The 18491-nt window shown below is 37.3% G+C and overlaps 1 protein-coding gene across 5 annotated transcripts in view; it reads left to right on the forward strand.

The window, feature by feature from the left end:
• Positions 1–18491, forward strand: part of MAPKAP1 (MAPK associated protein 1) — a 304461-nt gene that overhangs the window by 21222 nt on the left and 264748 nt on the right. For 4 of the 5 annotated variants that reach the window (XM_075560780.1, XM_075560781.1, XM_075560778.1 and 1 more), the window contains 2 exons: positions 15034–15361; positions 18266–18355. The exons of the other annotated variant lie outside the window; for it this stretch is intronic. In XM_075560780.1, the coding sequence (XP_075416895.1) occupies positions 15103–15361; positions 18266–18355 (349 nt within the window). In that variant the 5' untranslated portion in view covers positions 15034–15102. The remainder of the gene's footprint in view (positions 1–15033; positions 15362–18265; positions 18356–18491) is intronic. 5 annotated transcript variants of the gene reach the window in all.

Genomic DNA, 18491 nt, shown 5'->3' on the forward strand with positions numbered 1-18491 from the left:
GCAATTCTGCTCTGCCTTAAAGAGTTGCTATGAGTTGATGCTGACTGAATGGCAGTGTGTTCGTTTTTTTGTTTTTTTTTTTTGTGGTTTTACCAGGAGCTCAGTAGCCTGTGACAGGCATTGTGTTAACTTGTAACACCTGAACTTGTGGTGTAGCTATGCGCATTATCTGGGTCTCTGATAGAGGTCCTCCAACCTAAGAAGATTTGCCTTAGCTAAGTCAGTTCTGTTAGGATTCCACTAGAATTTAATCTCCCTGAAATAAAAATGTGCAAATGGTTCATTGCTCAGCTGTTAACTACAAGGTTGGGGGTTTGAGTCCACCAGCAGTGCCTTGGAAGAAAAGACAAGCTATCTGCTTTAGCAGTATAATCCCTTGAAAACTGTATCGTTCTTCTCTTGACACATGTGAGGTCACCATGAGCCAAAATCAACCTAATGACAGTGGTACTAGGGTAGTAGGTAGAAGTACCTCCACTTGGAGCCATTTACAATATGAAGGTGCACCCCCCTCCCAGCTCCAGAAAAAGATTGGGAAACATTTTCCCCCAGAAAAGTGAACATCTCTTTGATTATAAACAACCTATATTACAAATTAGTTTTAAATTTGTATAGTCATGTTGCCTTCATTGTAGTCCTTTGTTGGCATTCTTCTATTGAACCTCTTGAGCTATCCTGGATTCTGGTCTTTCTAGATTTCTATCCCCTTTCTGTGCCTTTAAAAGTTTTGTATTTAATTGAGATATAATTCATATACACTAAAATTCTTTATTTTTAGAGTATTCATTAAATTATGTAACCATCATTGATATCTACTGCCAGAACATTTTGATCACTCTAAAAAGAAACGCTGTACCCATTGGTAGTCACCCCTTGTTATTTTCCCCTCCGGCCTTTGCAGTCACTCATTTAATTTCTGTCTCTGTGGATTTGCCTATTGACATTATATAAAGAGAGTCAATCATACTATATGTGGCCTTTCTGTCTGGCTTCTTTCACTTAACATAACATTTTCAGGGTTCATCCATGCTTTACTATTTATTGGTGCTTCACATGATATTCCATTGCAAGTATAAACCACAATTGTTTGGCATTGGGGTTCTTTCTACTTTTGGACTATTATGAATAATGCTACTGTGAACATTTGTGTACAGGCTTTTGTGTGAGCATTTCTTCAGTTCTTTTGGGGTATATGTACCTGGAAGTGGAATTCATGGGTCATGTGGTACTCTAGCCTTTTTAGAATTGCTGTCTTCCAAAGTGCCACCATTTTACATTCACACCAGCAATATATGATGACTACCCCATTTCAGCTTTTCCAGATTCCATGTTGCTCTGGGCTGGGCTGGGCGGGCTGGGAACACCTCTAAGGGCTAGGAATTCCAGGATCCCACTTGTCCTGAGAGATGGGAAGTTCTCTATTTTTCTCTGTACAGCTAGGTTAATTCCATTAATGTATATGTATCAAGTATTTTATTGAGCCATTAGTGATAAGTCAAATAAAGTTCACAGCCCTTTCCTGTCACAGTCCAGTGGCTGGAACTTTTTTTTGGGAATGAGAGAGAGAGAGAGAGAGAAAAACCAGTCAAGAAAGGAACTGCTTAGAAATATATGAATTTAGGATGAATTCTAAATCTAGAATCTAAGCAAAAATTGACTTTACTTTTTAAAGCTTCTCTCCTCTGTTCATCTTTTTGATATTGCTATTTCCTGAGATTTGTCCCTTGATTATTGCTCATTTTCCCTTACATATTCTTCTTGGGTAAGCTCATTCATACCATGACATCATCTGCCACTTCATATATTGTTGTCCCCTAAACTTGCTCAGATCTCACTCCTGGGCTCAGGTTTTCAGGCCTGGCTGCTTGATGGGTAAACCCTAGACATTTCAAGCTCAGTGTGCCTGAAGGAGAACACCTGCCCTCCCATCTGCCTGCTAACCTGACCTGCCCCTCCTTTGAGCTCACAGCTTAATTTGTGCTCCTGTTTCCCTTCTTCCCTCTCCACAGCCACTGTGTTTGTTACTGAGTCCCACCAGTTTTATCGCCTGATGGATTTTTGACTTCATAACCTTTTATCAGTGACTTCAGATCTAGTAATCTCTTCTGTAGACTTTGGTCACAGTCTCATAACTAGCTTTACTTTGTCCATCAAGATTACTTTTCTGTATGACTGCTGTCTCTCTGAAAGCCTTCCTTAACAGCAACTTTGAACGCCTTGTAGTTTCCGTTACAAAATATGTACTCTACTGTTTATTGTTTTTTTAAAAAAAATTTTATGGGGGGCTTGTACAACGCTTATCACAATCCATACATGCATCCATTGTGTCAAGCACATTTGTACATTTGTTTCCCTTAGCATTCTCAAAACATTTGCTTTCTACCTGAGCCCTTGGTATCAGCTCCTCATTTCCCCCCTTCCTTCCCTGCTCCTCCCTCCCTCATATACTCTTGATAATTTATAAATTTTATTTTGTCATACCTTACACTGTCTGAAGTCTCCCTTCACCCACTTTTCTGTTGTCCGTCCTCCAGAGAGGAGGTTATATGTAGATCTTTGTAAATTGGTTTATCCTTTCTACCCCACCTTCCCTCCACCCTCCAGGTATCGGCACTCTCACCACTGGTCCTGAGGGGTGCTTTGTTTTATGCTATCTATTCTGTCTGTTATGTTGTCCTTTCTTCCAATCTACCAACTTTTCATCTTTCAAGATTTATCTTAAACCAGAGACTAATAGACAAGAACTAGAGTAAACATTTCAGTAGTGTTGGCTGTGATATAAAATTTTCACAGCTCATGTGTGTCAAAGTGGAACTACTGTGCTCCAGAAGGTTTTTGCTTTCGAGAATATACCTAATAAAAACATACTGATTTAACAGTTTCTACACGTACATGACATTGATTACATTGAATAAATATTCAGTCACCTTTTATAAATTGTTCTTTCCCATCAACCTAAACTCACTACCCCTTAAGGTTCTTACGTAATCTTTTTAATGGTTGTTGCCCGTTTCATCCCATATAGATAGTTCTCAAAAAGCATGAGGCTCAAGGTGGACAGTTTTTACCTGTTAGTTTATTGTTTGGTTTTAGCAAGACTTCAAGGAATATATTTGGTTTAAGGTTTACAGATTATCTCAGGGCAACAGCTTTAGGGGTTCATTTAGCCTCCATGGCTCCAGAAGGTCTAGAGTCAATGAAAAGGTGAAATTCTGTTCCGTACTTTCCTCCTTTCATCAAGATTTTTCTATAAAATCTCTTTGGCCATCTTGTTCATTAATAGAGCTGGGCACCATCCAGTTTTTTTGGTCTCATGGCCAAGGAGGCAGTTATTCATGGAGGCATTTAGGTATATAGTCCTTTTCTTGGTCTTGTTCTTTACTCTCCTTTCTCTGTTGCTCCAGGTGAATATTGCTATTGTTGTTAGATGCCATCTAGTCACTTTTGACTCACAGCAACTTTATGTACAAAAGACCAAAACACTGCCGACTCCTGTGCCATCCTCATAATTGTTGTTAGGTTTGAACCCATTGTTGCAGACACTGTGTCCATCATTGAGGACCTTCTTCCTTTTCATTGCCCCTCCACTGTTTCAATCTTAATGTTCTTTTCCAGGGACTGGTCTCTCCTGATAACATTTCCAAAATATGTGGGACAAAGTCTTACCATCCTTGCTTCTAAGGAGCATTCTAACTTTACTTCTTCCAAGACAGACCTATTTATTCTCTTGGCAGTCCCTGGTCCTTTCAACATTCTTTACCAGCACTGAAATCCAAATGTATGGATTATTCTTCAGTCTTCCTGATTGTGTCCAACTGTCACATGCATATGAGGTGATTGAAGATACATATGCATACAAATACATGTGCATATGATTGAAAATACATGTGCATATGAGGTGAACGAGAGTACACAAAGATCTGAGTACCAGGAGGTAAGGATTTCAGAATTCTGCCTACCATACACTTTGTTTTCCATAAAAACAGTGGCCAAGTCATTAAAAAATTTGTCAGCATTTTATCTCAGGTACCCACTACAAAATGTTAATAAATATTTGCTGATTGAATAAAATCAATGAATGTTTGGTAAGCAGTTGAATGAATGCTAGTTTATTTTTTGACTCCTACATTAATAATTTCACATTGAGATGCAGCCTTGGCTTTGTATTCTTTGGCTTTATATTCTTCATTCTAGGCAAACAATTTACCTGAGATCCTAAGGTAAAACCTATAAGTATATGTTTTCATAAATGTCAGTGATGTCAGACTATACAAATTATAAAAATAATTTTGGGCTACATTGCACCAAGCTAGTAGAAATGTTGGCATGTAAGAGTTCTAGAGGTGATTAAATTTTCTGAAGTTTCAAAGCTATTGTTAGTTAATGTGATTTCAAAACACTTTGAAAATACTAATTGTTTTATACAGTTTATTATAATAGAGATTTAATCTAATGTGTGCTTCATGTCTAGTTTTGTGTGGTTAATGATTACAATTGTTCTTTATACTTATGGTAAATATCTATTGAGCAGAATATAAATTTTGAGTCGTTCATTGGTAGTCTCATTTTGTCTTCACACAATCATGTATTTTTGACCTCAGCTTTGTTGCTGTAGGTGACGTCCTGTGGACCTTTTGCACATCTAGATTCATGGTCACTCTGCCCTTCAGGTGTATCTGTGGAGAAGTTTGAGAAGCATTGCACTATACGAACTCACTGCCGTTTAGTTGATTCCAACTCATAGTGACCTTCTAGGACAGGGCCAAACTGCCCCTGTGGGTTTCTGAGATTGTAATCCTTTACAGGAATGGAGAGCTTCATCTTCTGGGGAGCAGCTGCTGATTACAATTGCTGACCTTGTGGTTAGCAGTCCAACTAGTTATGACACCAAGGTTCCTACTGTGAGACTCCCTTTAAATGAATATGGGTGGATGGTACGATTCAGTCATTTCCTGTGGAGGTTAATGGTGCAAAGAGACATTTGATAGTAGAGGAGGCCTTGCTTCCTGGTTGTCTCAGTCACTCTTGGGTGCATCATCTGGGTTAGGTGGAATGATGGAGATGGCTGAATCTCCAGGTGATTTTCATTTCTGCCTTCCTTAGGTGATGTGGAAGTATTCCCGGGAGGAGGAGATAGCAAAAGCTGCAAAGCCTCTTTAGGCCAAGGTTCATAAGTCACAGTGTTTTCCACTATCTCTGCCATTGAGTCAGTGCTGTCTGATAGCGACTCCCTGTGGGGTTTCTGAGACTGGAACTGTTTACGGGAGTAGAAAAGCCCACAATTTTTTTTTCCTCGGGGGTTGCTGGTGGTTTTGAACTACCAACCATGTGTATCGCAGCCCAATATGGGCTTTCTCCTGAGGAGCCGTTTGGTTAGCCACTGCACCACCCAGACCCCATACTAGAATCTTTAGACAAACTACATCACAGTGTGAGCCAGATTCATAGCATGGGGAAATATACCAACCCCAACCCCTCAGCTGCAAAGATTTTATGGCCTTTTAAAGTACCATCACCTGACCTCAGGCAAGTTACTTATCCCCTATACGCTCCCTCCTTCCAGTCTTTAATATGGTTATAATATTACTAATTATCTCCTGGGGTGATGGTGAGGATTCAAAATGTTGATACATGAAAAGTGATTACCATATTACTCGAGTATTAGCCAACCCGAATATCAGCCGAGGCACCTAATTTTACCATAAAAGCTGCATTAAAAATGTGCTGAAAAACTCGGCTTCTGCGGGAGTATATATGGTAGTACAGTTCACAGTAAGAGCTTAGTAAATGCTATCTGTACTATTTCCCCCTGAGTTTCTACTTAAGGAATGCCTGTTAGATCCAGTTAAGTTTGTTCTGATTCATAGTACAACAGAACAAAACACCTCTCAGCCTTGAGGGGCCGTGGCTTCTTTTGGAAACCTTTGGTGTCTTGCCTGCTTCTCTTGGTTTTGCATGCAGATGTTCTAACTCCTCTGTAGAGTTTCTAAGTTTGTATGAACGCCTATGCTGAAGCTTATAAAATTTGTGTGTGTGTGTGTGCCTACCACTCAGATCGATCTCATTTTTTTCAAAAGATGTTATAAGCATTTCTTTGTTACTGTTTTAGTTTAATCTCATAAGTACTAGTAGTCAAAGAATGGAAATAAAATGTGAAAGGAAAAATAAACTCTAGATAATATGGTTTTACTATTTACTGTTTAATGAAATTAGGCATATTCACATAGAGAAGATTATAATCCCCTGAAGTGGGATGGTAGCCTCATCTTTTACTAGTCTGAAAAAAATAAAAGAAGGTTTAATTTAGAGTTAAATTGCAAAATGTTAGAGAAAATGATTTGAAATCATTCAAGTCCATTTTATTTTAATGGTCACTTCAGTTATTTTCAAGTTCCAGGAAATAATGAATTTTGAACTTTAACTAGATCAAAGTTGAAATCTCAATAAAAGACAAGATCTATTAGTTTTTATAAACAGGTGACTTTGTATGTAATAAAAAGGCTTTTGTTTTCCTAAGTTGTGAGCATTCTTTGTTTTGCAAAATAAATGTGAGTGCTCAGGAATCCTGTACAGGAGTCAGCTTTAACTTGCCTAATGCGAAGTAGGGGTATAGTGTGGAAAGGTTAAAAAAAAACACCTCACATATGCTGTTACATGTTGTTAACTCCCTCAGCAGACGTTAAATCATTTCAAGTACAATAATAGTGTGGGAGGTAAATTAACTAACCATTAACAATCTTATAAATACACAATTAACATGCCAACATTTATATGACACATTGATGGGGCAGCAGTAATTTTTGATTGGGAGTTTGCAGACCTTTGAGAAGCCTCAGGCTGTTGCTTATTCAAACAAGTTTTCACAGATTGCAGGTGAATAGGCTCTCAGTGGGCTTAGCAGAGTGAGTAGGTATGGTGTTTGGAAAGTTCAAGAAAGGGCAATTTCCTTTTAACCATTGACTGTCCATGAGCATTTTAAAGTTCTGTTTGCTGCCTGTCATTAAGTCCTTAGGGAATGGAGAAGTCTAGAGAGGGCTCATTTGTCTGCTGGAAGGACTATCAGAAGAAAGGAGCTACTTCAGGTGTAGACTGTATTGTTGAAGTCATGAATTCCTTGGGATTTTCCAAAGACTGAATAGAACTAACTGGCGATTTAAACTTTCCTTTATGGTTTCAGGTCAATAAATGTATGATCTCTCAAGCTCCTTTCATGTGTGAAATTCTGGTTACTTTTTTTTGTTGGTCTATTATATTTCTTACTATTGTACAAAAACATTATTGCATCAATGATGGGAGGATGAAGATCTAATCCATTACATAACACATTGACTATCTTACATCTTTCACAAAGACCCACAAAGGGCATTAATTAGTAACTGTCTCATAGTTTTGATGGCAATATGGATTAACCTATCAAACTTTTGGTTTTTGCAGTAAATTAAGGTTAGCTGTAAATTTTTTTCTTGTGAATTGGGGGAAAATTTATAGAGCAAGCTAGTTTTCCATTTGACAATGCATATACATTTTGTTTCATGTCATTGGTTGCAACCCTTGCGATATAATATTACTCATCCCACTTCTACCTTGTATTTTCCACTCCCATTTCTCCTTCCTAAACTGCCAACCTTCTGAACTTTGTCCTTGGGTAAGTGCTCCCTTTTTATTTGGAATAGTTGATTGCTCTAAGGAGTACACAGCTCTCCTGTGATTGTTCACCATATGTTGTGGTTAGGTTCTGACTCATAGCGACTCAGTGTACAACAGAATAAAATACTTCAATCTTGCGCCATCTCACAGTTGTTCCTATCTTTGAGCCCATTGTTGCAGCCATTGTGTCAATCCATGCCAATGAGGGTCTTCCTCTCTTTCACTGCCCTTCTATTTTCCCAAGCATGATGACCTTCTCTTCGGACTGGTCTCTCCTGACAACATATCCTGCCTGTTTGGCTGAAAATTTAGCCACTTTTTGATTGATGAGTTCAATTCCAACCGAAAGGATGATTAAGGGCCATGGTCTCAGGGTTCCACCAGTACACTATAACTGCTTGTGTCTGGGGTGCTGCATTTGACTTACATACACTAGTGTATGAACTCATTTTAAATTTCTTCCCCTCTGTTACTTCTCTTTCTTTACTATGTTGTACCTTATATTTTCTGTAAACTATTGCAAATAAAGTTTGGTAAATGTGTATAGAGTTATCATCAAAATATGCTTGTAATAAGACTTGATAAGGATTCTTCCCTAATGTTTAAGGGACATTCTGATTTACCACAGTCTTGTTTCATGTGATCAGTAATGAACACTAATAGGTATGTCAAGTGGTAATGTCATCCAAATTTTACTTGGAACCACATGTAGCACAGAGTATATTTTCAATTAATAATTGTTGAATGGCTGGATAAAATATAAAAGGAGACCCATTGTGCACTTTTAAAACAGCTTTGTCCTTTTGGAATATCTTTTACTCATCTCCTACTCCAGGGGAAATATCCTTGTTGCTTCCATTTTTAAAAAAATGCTTTATAGAACCTAGGAGAAGGAATAGGTTGCAGTGGGAGAAAGAAGCAGTGAAAAATCAGGCATCTTAGATGAGCAGGTATTTACCTGAAACCTAAAGGCATATATAACAGACTGTTATAATTAAGGATTTGAGACATCCAGGGAAGATGTTCATAGTTAGAAGAAACAGCATTTGCAAAAGTGTAGAGTAATATTCCTAGCATGTGTTATATGAAGGTAAGTAAAAAAGTATTACTACTGGGGTTCAAGTTTATATATGCACTGTCTTACTCCAAACAAAATGTGTGTAACACATCTCTGCCATCAATGGACGACTGCAGACAAGTTCTCTTGGAAATATGTGTAACTTAGTCTTGTTAAAGGCTTTTCAAAAGGTGCCATTCAAAACAGTGGTTTGCAGGGGATCTGGGCCTGTGATAGAGTTTGGGTGCCAATATGGCACCCATAAGAAGATAATGAGTGGAATTTAGCCTGTAAATTAGGCCACAGCTTGATGACCACTTTTGGAGGTACCACTGAGATAAATGGCTCACTGGAGGCGGGCCACTCTCTGCCTTCACCTTTATTTCAGCGAGCCACACTGAGACTTGAGCCAGCCCTGTGATGCTGCTTCTGCCATTTGATCCATAAAACTCTTCACCCACCAACCTGTAATCTTCCTACATTTTGTGTCATTGTTCATGGCTGTGTGTCTGAAGAGGGATTTATGGACTAGTATTGGATTAGGACTTGATTTAGAAGGGGCTGGGATGTTTTCTTGATATCCAATTACTTCTTGATGTTGAGAAACAATAGCTTCACATTATGTTTTTTTTCTTCAGTAAAGACTGTGGTTTCATAACAGTATTCACCCTTGTGTATTGATATGTTTTAGCAGGGAGGTGGTAGGAGCCCAGTTGGCTCAGTGGTTAAAGTGGTTAGGTGCTAACTAAAGTATCTGTAGTTTGAACACATTAACCTCTTCATGAGAGAAAAAAGACCTGGCAGATAATCTGTTGCATAAAGATTATAGCTAATGTGACAGGTTTTATCTTGTAAGATTACTAAAATGTCAGAATTGACTCAATGGCACATAATAGAAGAAAAAGTGGTTAGGGGTCAAATACGTGGGATATATTGTATGGAAATTCCTTATCTTTGGAGATTCAGAATACACTCACTAACTGCTGTGGAGTTGATGCTGCCTCATAAGTGACCCTTGAAGACAGGTTCAAATTGCCCCGTTTGTTTCTGAGACTATCACTTTTTATGGGAGTAGAAAGCTCCATCTTCCTTCCTTTGAGAAGCTGGTGGTTTTGAACTGATGAGCTTGAAGTTAGGAGCCCAGTACATAACTACTACACCACTAGGGGCCCTACACAATACACATTAGTAATTTAAAAAGTTTGATTACTGTGATTCATCAGTGGAAAGAAAACTCCCTTAACTTCATTTAGTCAGGTATTTCTTATTTTAATGGTGGAATCTTTGTTTTTGTTGAACATCTGTTAGTGTCTCACAGAATACTAATGCCTTTAGGAATCCTTCTTGGGAAACTAGTAATCCCAATAAAAGTCTTAAAATGTGACCCATGGCAAATTTACTGAAATAAATAAATAGTCTTCCAAGTGAACTATTTCAGAGTATTCTTTAGATTAGCGGGTAACTGATTTGGCCTACTGTCCCTTTTCAGAAAAAAAAAGAAAAAAAAACCATAAAAAAACTCAGCTCCCTTCTGGCATTTAACAAACTTTTGTACTATAGCTCATAATCTAGGATAGAGTAGATGTATCTGCTTTTGAACTCTCCCCTCGGATTGTTCCAGTGCCCCCTAGGAGGTGGTATGTCCACTTTGGGAAACACTGATTTAGACTAATTTAAACCCTGATAAAGTTTGGGGTGCTGGGTGAGTTATTTTAAAATATTTTGTAGTATTTTAAAAAACATTTTTTTAAAACCCATATTTACTGTAAATTACTAAGAACTTTATATTTTTAAAAAAGTTATATATATTGACTATAAAAATATTGAAAACACTATAGACGAGTCCTAAGAAGAAAGTGAATCTTCATGCTCAGACGTGATGTTGCATGGCATGGGGTTAGATGACATTGGAGTAAGATACAACGCACAGTTAGGGAACTGCTTGGTCTGGAGCCCTCCTCAGAATTGTTACCATGTGTTTATTCAGTGTTGCAGCCTGTGTGGTAGTCCGTCTTGTTAGAGTCTTCCTCCTTTTCATAGACCCTCTTTTACCAAGAATGATGTCCTTGTCTAGGACTGGCTCCTCCGGGTGATATGACCAGAGTATTTCAGACTACTCTTTCCAGCTTCACTGTTAAAGAAATAAACACTTAAAATTGTGGTGACTTATCTTCAAATTTGCTCTATCCATTTATATGCATAAAGAGACACCATATTTATGAGTCATTTTACATAAATGTGATTATTACTGTATATGTTCTTGATTCTGTTTTACTCATATTTTATTCATATATTCTATGTAAGTAAATAGGATCTGTCATGTATTTTTAATGGCTGCATAGTACTCTGTGTACCTCATAGCATATGCATTATTGCTGGATGCTTATGTGACTTCAGACTTTCAGTACTTTATACAATTCTGAGATAAGTTTTCTGTGCAACTATCTCCTAAGGGCAAATCCTAGGAGTGGGATTGCAGCGTCAAAGGATATTCCTTTTTTTACATTTTGATCGATATTACCAGATTACCTTCTAAATACTCCTGATTTGCATTCTCTGTCACAGTGCATGAGAGTGCCTGTTTCTCTGAGGCCCTGCCAACATTAGTTTATTTCATCTCTTTGATCTTTGGACAACTGGTCCAAGAAAATAACTTGTTTTCGTTTGTATTCTGAATGGCTTTGTCTTAGAAATCAATTCCACCTTCAGGTGATACCTTGCTGCTCTGAGATCATCGAAAAAATGCTCTGTGAGTTGTAGAAAGCAGTGTTTTTGGAATAAGTGAATGTCCTAAGGTGGTCATTTTGAAGGATGCATTGAAGAGAAGCTCTTGTATTAATAAACAAAGGCAAATGTTGCTTTATATTCATGCTCACATAGAACATGCTCACATGTGACTTTTTTTCTACAACAAAATTGGAATGGTCCTTGGAAGGCAGGAACATCTATTGAATGTCTGCCATATGTAAGTACTATATTGTCAGAAGGGATGTGGTGTTAGAGTCCCTCCCCCTTGTGAAATGTAGTCTTAAATTCTCAGATCCTTGTAAGAAGAGGATGTTTCTCAGGGGCAGCCCTGTAGGAATTCTCTTATCAGAATGGATATAGAATAAATATTTGTTGAATGGATCCTTTTCAGATTCTCAGTGTGTGAAGTTAGATTATTAGTAGAGAAGATGTCTGCTGGTATTAGGATGTTTTCCTACCTCTATTCTAGAAAGATAACGTTAGGGAGTTGGTGTGTGTTTTTGGATGTGTTTGCCCATAAACCCTCATAAGAAAAGATCCATGTTCCTGAAAAAATTTTGAGAGTACTTAGGCGATTTTTGTTATTTTATTTTTCTGATTTACCATTTGACTTTCGGTGCCAGAACACCCATAAAATGTATGCTTCTTGTTGAATGCTATAGTTCTATCACCACCACCACCCTTTTTTTTTTTTTTTTTTGCAGGGGAGAATTATTCCTTTTGAAGTTAAAAGCACTTGCCCCTCTTCTGATACCTAGTTGCCTTGCTTTCATGAAGTGAGGTTAGCTTGTGATTGCATCCAGGATCTTTGAAGTTCTGGTAACTTGTGATGCTATGGTTCTGTTACAAACACAAATAATTGGTTTATTCACAGTTCTGTGGTTAAATGTTTCTTTGTGGCTATGTAATGAGTTCTTATTTTTACAACAATTTAATTGTAATTCTTAAAAATAAGTTTACGTGAAATAGTGAATTGACATTTAAATTTCTGAGACCACAGAAATATAAAAATTTTGACACTTGCAAGAACCACTCCCACTGTAAGCCTCCCCCCCGCCCTCCGCCCCCAATATATCTCTAGTAGGCTATGCACTGCTTTAGAGTTGACTTCCTTACATACTTTTGGGTTTATTTCTCATTTACTCAATGTAACATCAGTACTCAATGAATATGCTTAAAAAAAGATTAATTCACTTGACTAGAGATGGTGCTCAGTTAAACACTCTCTTAATCTCAGTATCTTTATTATAGTGACTCACTTGGTCGTGTCAGTAGACATTTTCAGGCAAATTTTTAAAAAATCTGTTAACTAATGATTTATTAACTAAATGCCCCTCATTTTTCATTTCTGAAAAAAACAAGTGATGAGAAAATCTGATGTTATTAGGTCTTTTTTTTTAAACATTTTATTAGGGGCTTATACAACTCTTATCACAATTCATACATATACATACATCAATTGTGTAAAGCACATCTGCACATTCTTTGCCCCAATCATTTTCAAAGCATTTGCTCTCCACTTAAGCCCTTTGCATCAGGTCCTCTTTCCCCCCACTCCCTCCCTGCTCCCCCTCCCTCATGAGTCCTTGATAATTTATAGATTATTATTTTGTCATATCTTGCCCTATCCGGCGTCTCCTTTCACCCCCTTCTCTGTTGTCCACCCCCTAGGCCACATGTAGATCCTTGTAATCGGTTCCCCCTTTCCAACCCACTCACCCTCTACTCTCCCAGTATCACTCCTCATACCCCTGGTCCTTACGGTATCATCCACCCTGGATTCCCTGTGCCTCCAGCGCCCATATGCACCAGTGTACAACCTCTGCTCTATCCAGTCTTGCAAGGTAGAATTTGGATCATGGTAGTTGTAGGGAGGAAGCATCCAGGATCTGGGGGAAAGCTGTATTCTTCATCGGTACTGTATCGCACCCTGACTGACTCATCTCCTCCCCTAAACCCGCCTGTGAGGGGATCTCCAGGGGCCAACAAATGGGCTTTGGGTCTCCACTCTGCACTTCCCCCTTCATTCACTATGGTATTTTTTTTTGTGGATGATGCCTTTTACCTGATCCCTTTGGCACCTCGTGATCGCACTGGCCGGTGTGCTTCTTCCATGTGGGCTTTGTTACTTCTGAGCTAGATGGCCGCTTGTTCATCTTCAAGCCTTTAAGACCCTAGACACTATCTCTTTTGGTAGCCGGGCACCAACAGCTTTCTTCGCCACATTTGCTTATGCACCTGTTTTTCCTCGGCAATCGTATCACGGAGGTGTGCACCCAATGATATGATTTTTTGTTCTTTGATGCCTGATAACTGATCCCTTCGGGACCACGTGATCACACAGACTGGTGTGTTCTTCCATGTGGGCTTTGTTGCTTCTGAGCTAGATGGCTGCTTGTTTATCTTCAAGCCTTTAAGACCCCAGACACTATCTCTTTTGATAGTGCACCATAAGCTTAGGAACATAATCAATTCAGCGTCCACAGTCCTTGCACTTGTAATGGTTTTGGAGAAGCAGTCTGTGACCCAGAAGCCCTGTAGAGGTTCTACATATAGGGAGCCTTGGATTATTTTATATGCCTTGATTTTACTAAAAGAAGGATGACATACTCATACATTTTTGGGATTTCTTTACACAGGAATTGGAAGCTGAAATTGGTAATGATATTTTATCATTGTCATTATTAATTGCTGCTACCATTTATTTAATTGAGGTACTGTCTTTAGTCCTTTACCTACATTATCTAATTTATATTCTCTTATCCAGCAACCTCCCATGCCCCTATTTTATTAATGGAAAAAAGAGGTTACTTTGGTCAAGATTACATAGGTAGCAAATCACAGGGTTAGGATTAGATGCAAGATGTGACTCTAGGCCTGTATTTCTAACCATTGTTCTTTAGTATTCTCATTGCTGTGTATTCCTAGTTAACTGAAGAGGTACCATCCTGTTTCCTGAGTAAACATTACAGTTTTAATAGAATTTAGTAAGCAGGTCTTATAATTAGGTTTCTAAAATAAATTAATCTTTTAACAACCATGTTTGATTAATATGTTTTATTTTTAAAAGCCAAGTACGATTTTAAATGAGAAGGAACAACAATAATATGTTTATTTAGCAAAATCACCTTGTTGATAAGTTTTTGTAAAATTCCTAGTAACTCAGAAAGTACTGTCTTTGTGCCCTTTTTGACACTTCACAACCATGTGGCAGGAAGAGGTCCTGCAAACTGATGAAATACAGATTTGTACCTAGAAAATATGTGTTCACCCATGACCTTGTAATTCAAAGACTCCATAGAGGGGATCATTTACTATTTATAACAGTAGTCATACACTTTGAGGGGCTGATGAACTCTGAGAGCAGATCTCTGACACCATGGCGAGCTCATTGACCAGAGCTATATTCTTTTGCTTATAAGCAATTCCTTTCCATATAGCCTTCGTCTTTCTAAGTTCACAAATACAGGGAGAAATGTTGGTTTTCAAGGTAGCATTTCATCACATTGAATTTGTTTGAAAAATGATTTCATCGTTTTCTGCCTTGTTCTTAAATATTGCTGTGTACATCATGTTTCTAGGTAGGTGAGCCTGTGAAACAATATGAAGAGAAGAAAATAGTCTTTAAAGGAAATTGGCCCACAGCAAGGATGGCCTTCTTGGACAACCCAACTATCATTCTAGCTCATATTCGACAGTCACATGTGACCAGTGATGACACGGGAATGTGTGAGATGGTTCTCATTGATCATGATGTTGACCTAGAGAAGATTCATCTTCCTTCAATGCCTGGAGACAGTGGGTCAGAAATTCAGGGAAGCAATGGTGAAACTCAGGGCTATATTTATGCCCAGTCAGTCGATATTACCTCAAGTTGGGACTTTGGTATTAGAAGACGCTCAAACACAGGTAAACAATAGCCTTTTAGTCATGTCTTCTAAGCTTTAAATGAGTAAACAATTTTTTATAGAATTTAATGTTTGTTTAGGTTTTTAATGGGAAAGTTTCTCTGTATTAATAGACCCATACATGTGAATGTAGAGAGGCTGTGTAATGATGCTGTCCAAAATAGAAGAAAAGGTTGAATAGGATTTCCCTTTTGCAAAGGTCATCATATAGAAAGGGACATTGCGTCACATGTATTTAGAGAGTACCAGCTCCAGGAGATTTAAAATTGAGGTAGATTTCAGGTTTACCTCATGAAGAACAATAAAGAGAAGTGACCAGCCATGGAGAACAGCCTGCTGCCTGACACAGTTCTTGCTCCTGGAGGAGCTAGGGGTGGAATTGAGGTGGGGTAGCAGGTGAATATTTGTTAGGACTGGTTTTAATAGGGATTTCTAAATTGGGTGTGTTTTTAAAAAGGTGTCCCTGTTTTTGATAACATTCTCTTTGCTTACTTAAATTGATCACCGTCCTTGGATTTTTGTGGTTTAAAGTGCTCAACTTTGATGTATGTGATGGTTGGTTATCCCCCCCAAAACCTGATATTCTTTTTTAATGTGAGGGGGATAGTGCATTTGGAGTTCGTTCCACCAGGTCAGTTTGTTAATCAAGCTTTCTATTTAGAGGTTCTGAAAAGATTGCGTAACAGTGTGTGACAGAAAAAGCCTGATTAGTGGCAGATGGGAGTGGTTTTGCCACCACGACAATGCACCTGCTCACGCAGCCATCTCAGCGCACCACTTTTTAGCAAAAAACAGCACACCTTTCTTGCCCTACACTGCTTACTTACCTGACCTCACTCTATGTGACTTCTTTTTGCTTTCATGAATTAAGAGACATGAAAGGACAGTGATTTGATGACACAGAAGATGTGAAGAAAAAAATGAGGAGGTACTGTCAGCCCTCCAAACAGATGAATTTAAAAAATGTTTCCAAGAATGGAATTGGAGATTTTACAGATGTATTAAGTGTAATGGAGTGTACTTTGAAGGTGATAAAGTTATTTTGTAAAAAAATTTATATACATAGATTTGAGAGGAGAGGGCAATTCTGTTTTTTTTTTTTTTGCGGGGGGGGGGTACCCCCTTGTAAGTTTAGTCATTAGTCTTGCCCATTTTTAAATGTATATTTTTGGAAGCCTGACAAGGGGAATATGGTGAACTAAGGCCTGTACTTAGGGAGATACATTTTTTAAAATACATATTATAGTTTTCATATGACAGTGTATAGTAGGAGATAATAATTATTATTTTTTAGATTTTCAGAAAACACAGCTTTCTAACCAACAGCAATTGCAGGAAATACAGTGGAATATTGAAAATGCTTATTTCTGTGGTCCAAATGTAAAATAGACATGAAGGGGACATTGCAGGTCGAGCTGAATATGCCTTACAGTGAAAGGGCAAGTTAATGTTGGTTCAGATTTCAGTGTTCTGTGATATCCACGAAGAATAATTTGCTCGCTTGATGGAAATAATTAATCACATTTCCCAGTATCTGAAGGAATTTTTATCAAAATGGGATTTGAGTGAAGGTTTGAATATAATTTAGAACCATTGATTCTCAGTTCTCTAGTTGAAACTGACTTCCTTGCAAGTTATTGAGATTATATCTTATATGACAGGTCAAATGCATTTTAGTAGGAGAAGGCTGCTAAATTGAGAGTTTTATGATTATATTACTTTGGCTGTACCTTTCACATTTATTAATTGCAATTGAATGTATTTTTCTTCCGTGGAATTTGGTTAGATATAGTGACACTGTCAGAATGTTATGCTTTTGCTAGCACAGTTTAAATTCTGGCAAGACCCATTTTTAGTGTACCCTACCACAGTGTGATGGGAAGGAATGTTTGTTTCCAAACCTTGCCAGTGGATTGAAAGAGAAATAATAGATCTTTATTCTCCCCGCCTCCTAGCTCTTTTTTTTTTAAAGCATTGTACCAATATAGGAAGCTGATATGAGAGAACGAATTTCAAGAGGTAGTATCAATTGTGACTTTCTTTTCCATTGAGGTCTTAATATTCACTGGTTATTAATGCGTCCCACACATTATTTTTATAAATGATCAACTCACTGATTTTTGAAGGTTGATCAGCCAGTGGTATTGTATTTTCAAAAGCATAATTTTAGGGGACTCTTGTTGTTGGAATTTCTTTAGTAGTTCGTAGTTGTATAATTAATTGAGATTCTGGGGTATGGTAGTGTGCAAGGAATTTACTTTTTAATCCTTTCAACATATCTTAAAATTTATGAAAGAAAAATTGTTCTTTTTAAGATTTGACTAATGTTACAAAGATACAAATCATTTATTTTACTACCTATAAACTGTTTCAGCCCACTGAAGGAAAGCTATGCTAATTTATATAGCTTTGACATTTTATAATTTTCATGATTTTTAGATAAAGGATTTTATATTTAAAACTTTAATAGTCTAGTCTGAGTTCATTTATCTTTAATTTTTGAAACGGGTAGAGTAATTCATAACAGTAATTTTATTCCTGTAATGTAATATTCACTTCAGTTCATTTGTGCATTAAAATTCCTTTAAGACCGTTATTAATGATTTATATAATGAAATGTCATATTAATCACAGAAGTTTTCACATTTTATTATTCTCTTCCATGTTAATACTATCTTTATGATCTCTATTAATGTTTTATATCCTCTAATTTCAATTATAAATCAAGGATATTTTCATGTTTTTGTTGGTATTTGCTTTTCAGGGGTGCCACCTTTAAAATTTTATGACTTTTTCTTACATATGCAATATAAAACATCTTTATTCATATAGAGGTAGTTAATTATGTCTTTGTTTATAGTAAACTTTCATTGACAAACTTATAGTTATAATATTTCTTTTCAAGCTCAAAGATTAGAACGACTCCGAAAAGAGAGACAAAACCAGATCAAATGCAAAAATATTCAGTGGAAAGAAAGAAATTCTAAACAATCAGGTAAATGGAAATAATTTTAATAGCTAATTTGAGATTTATATATTTAGTTTATAATCATATAAGAGTTTTCATTTATAACTGTTTCTTTTGAATTCTATAAAAAGCTGTCTCTTATTTTTGAGCTTTGAACTCTTTC

Source organism: Tenrec ecaudatus, chromosome 10, assembly GCF_050624435.1.
Source record: "Tenrec ecaudatus isolate mTenEca1 chromosome 10, mTenEca1.hap1, whole genome shotgun sequence".
Lineage (NCBI taxonomy): Eukaryota > Metazoa > Chordata > Mammalia > Afrosoricida > Tenrecidae > Tenrec > Tenrec ecaudatus.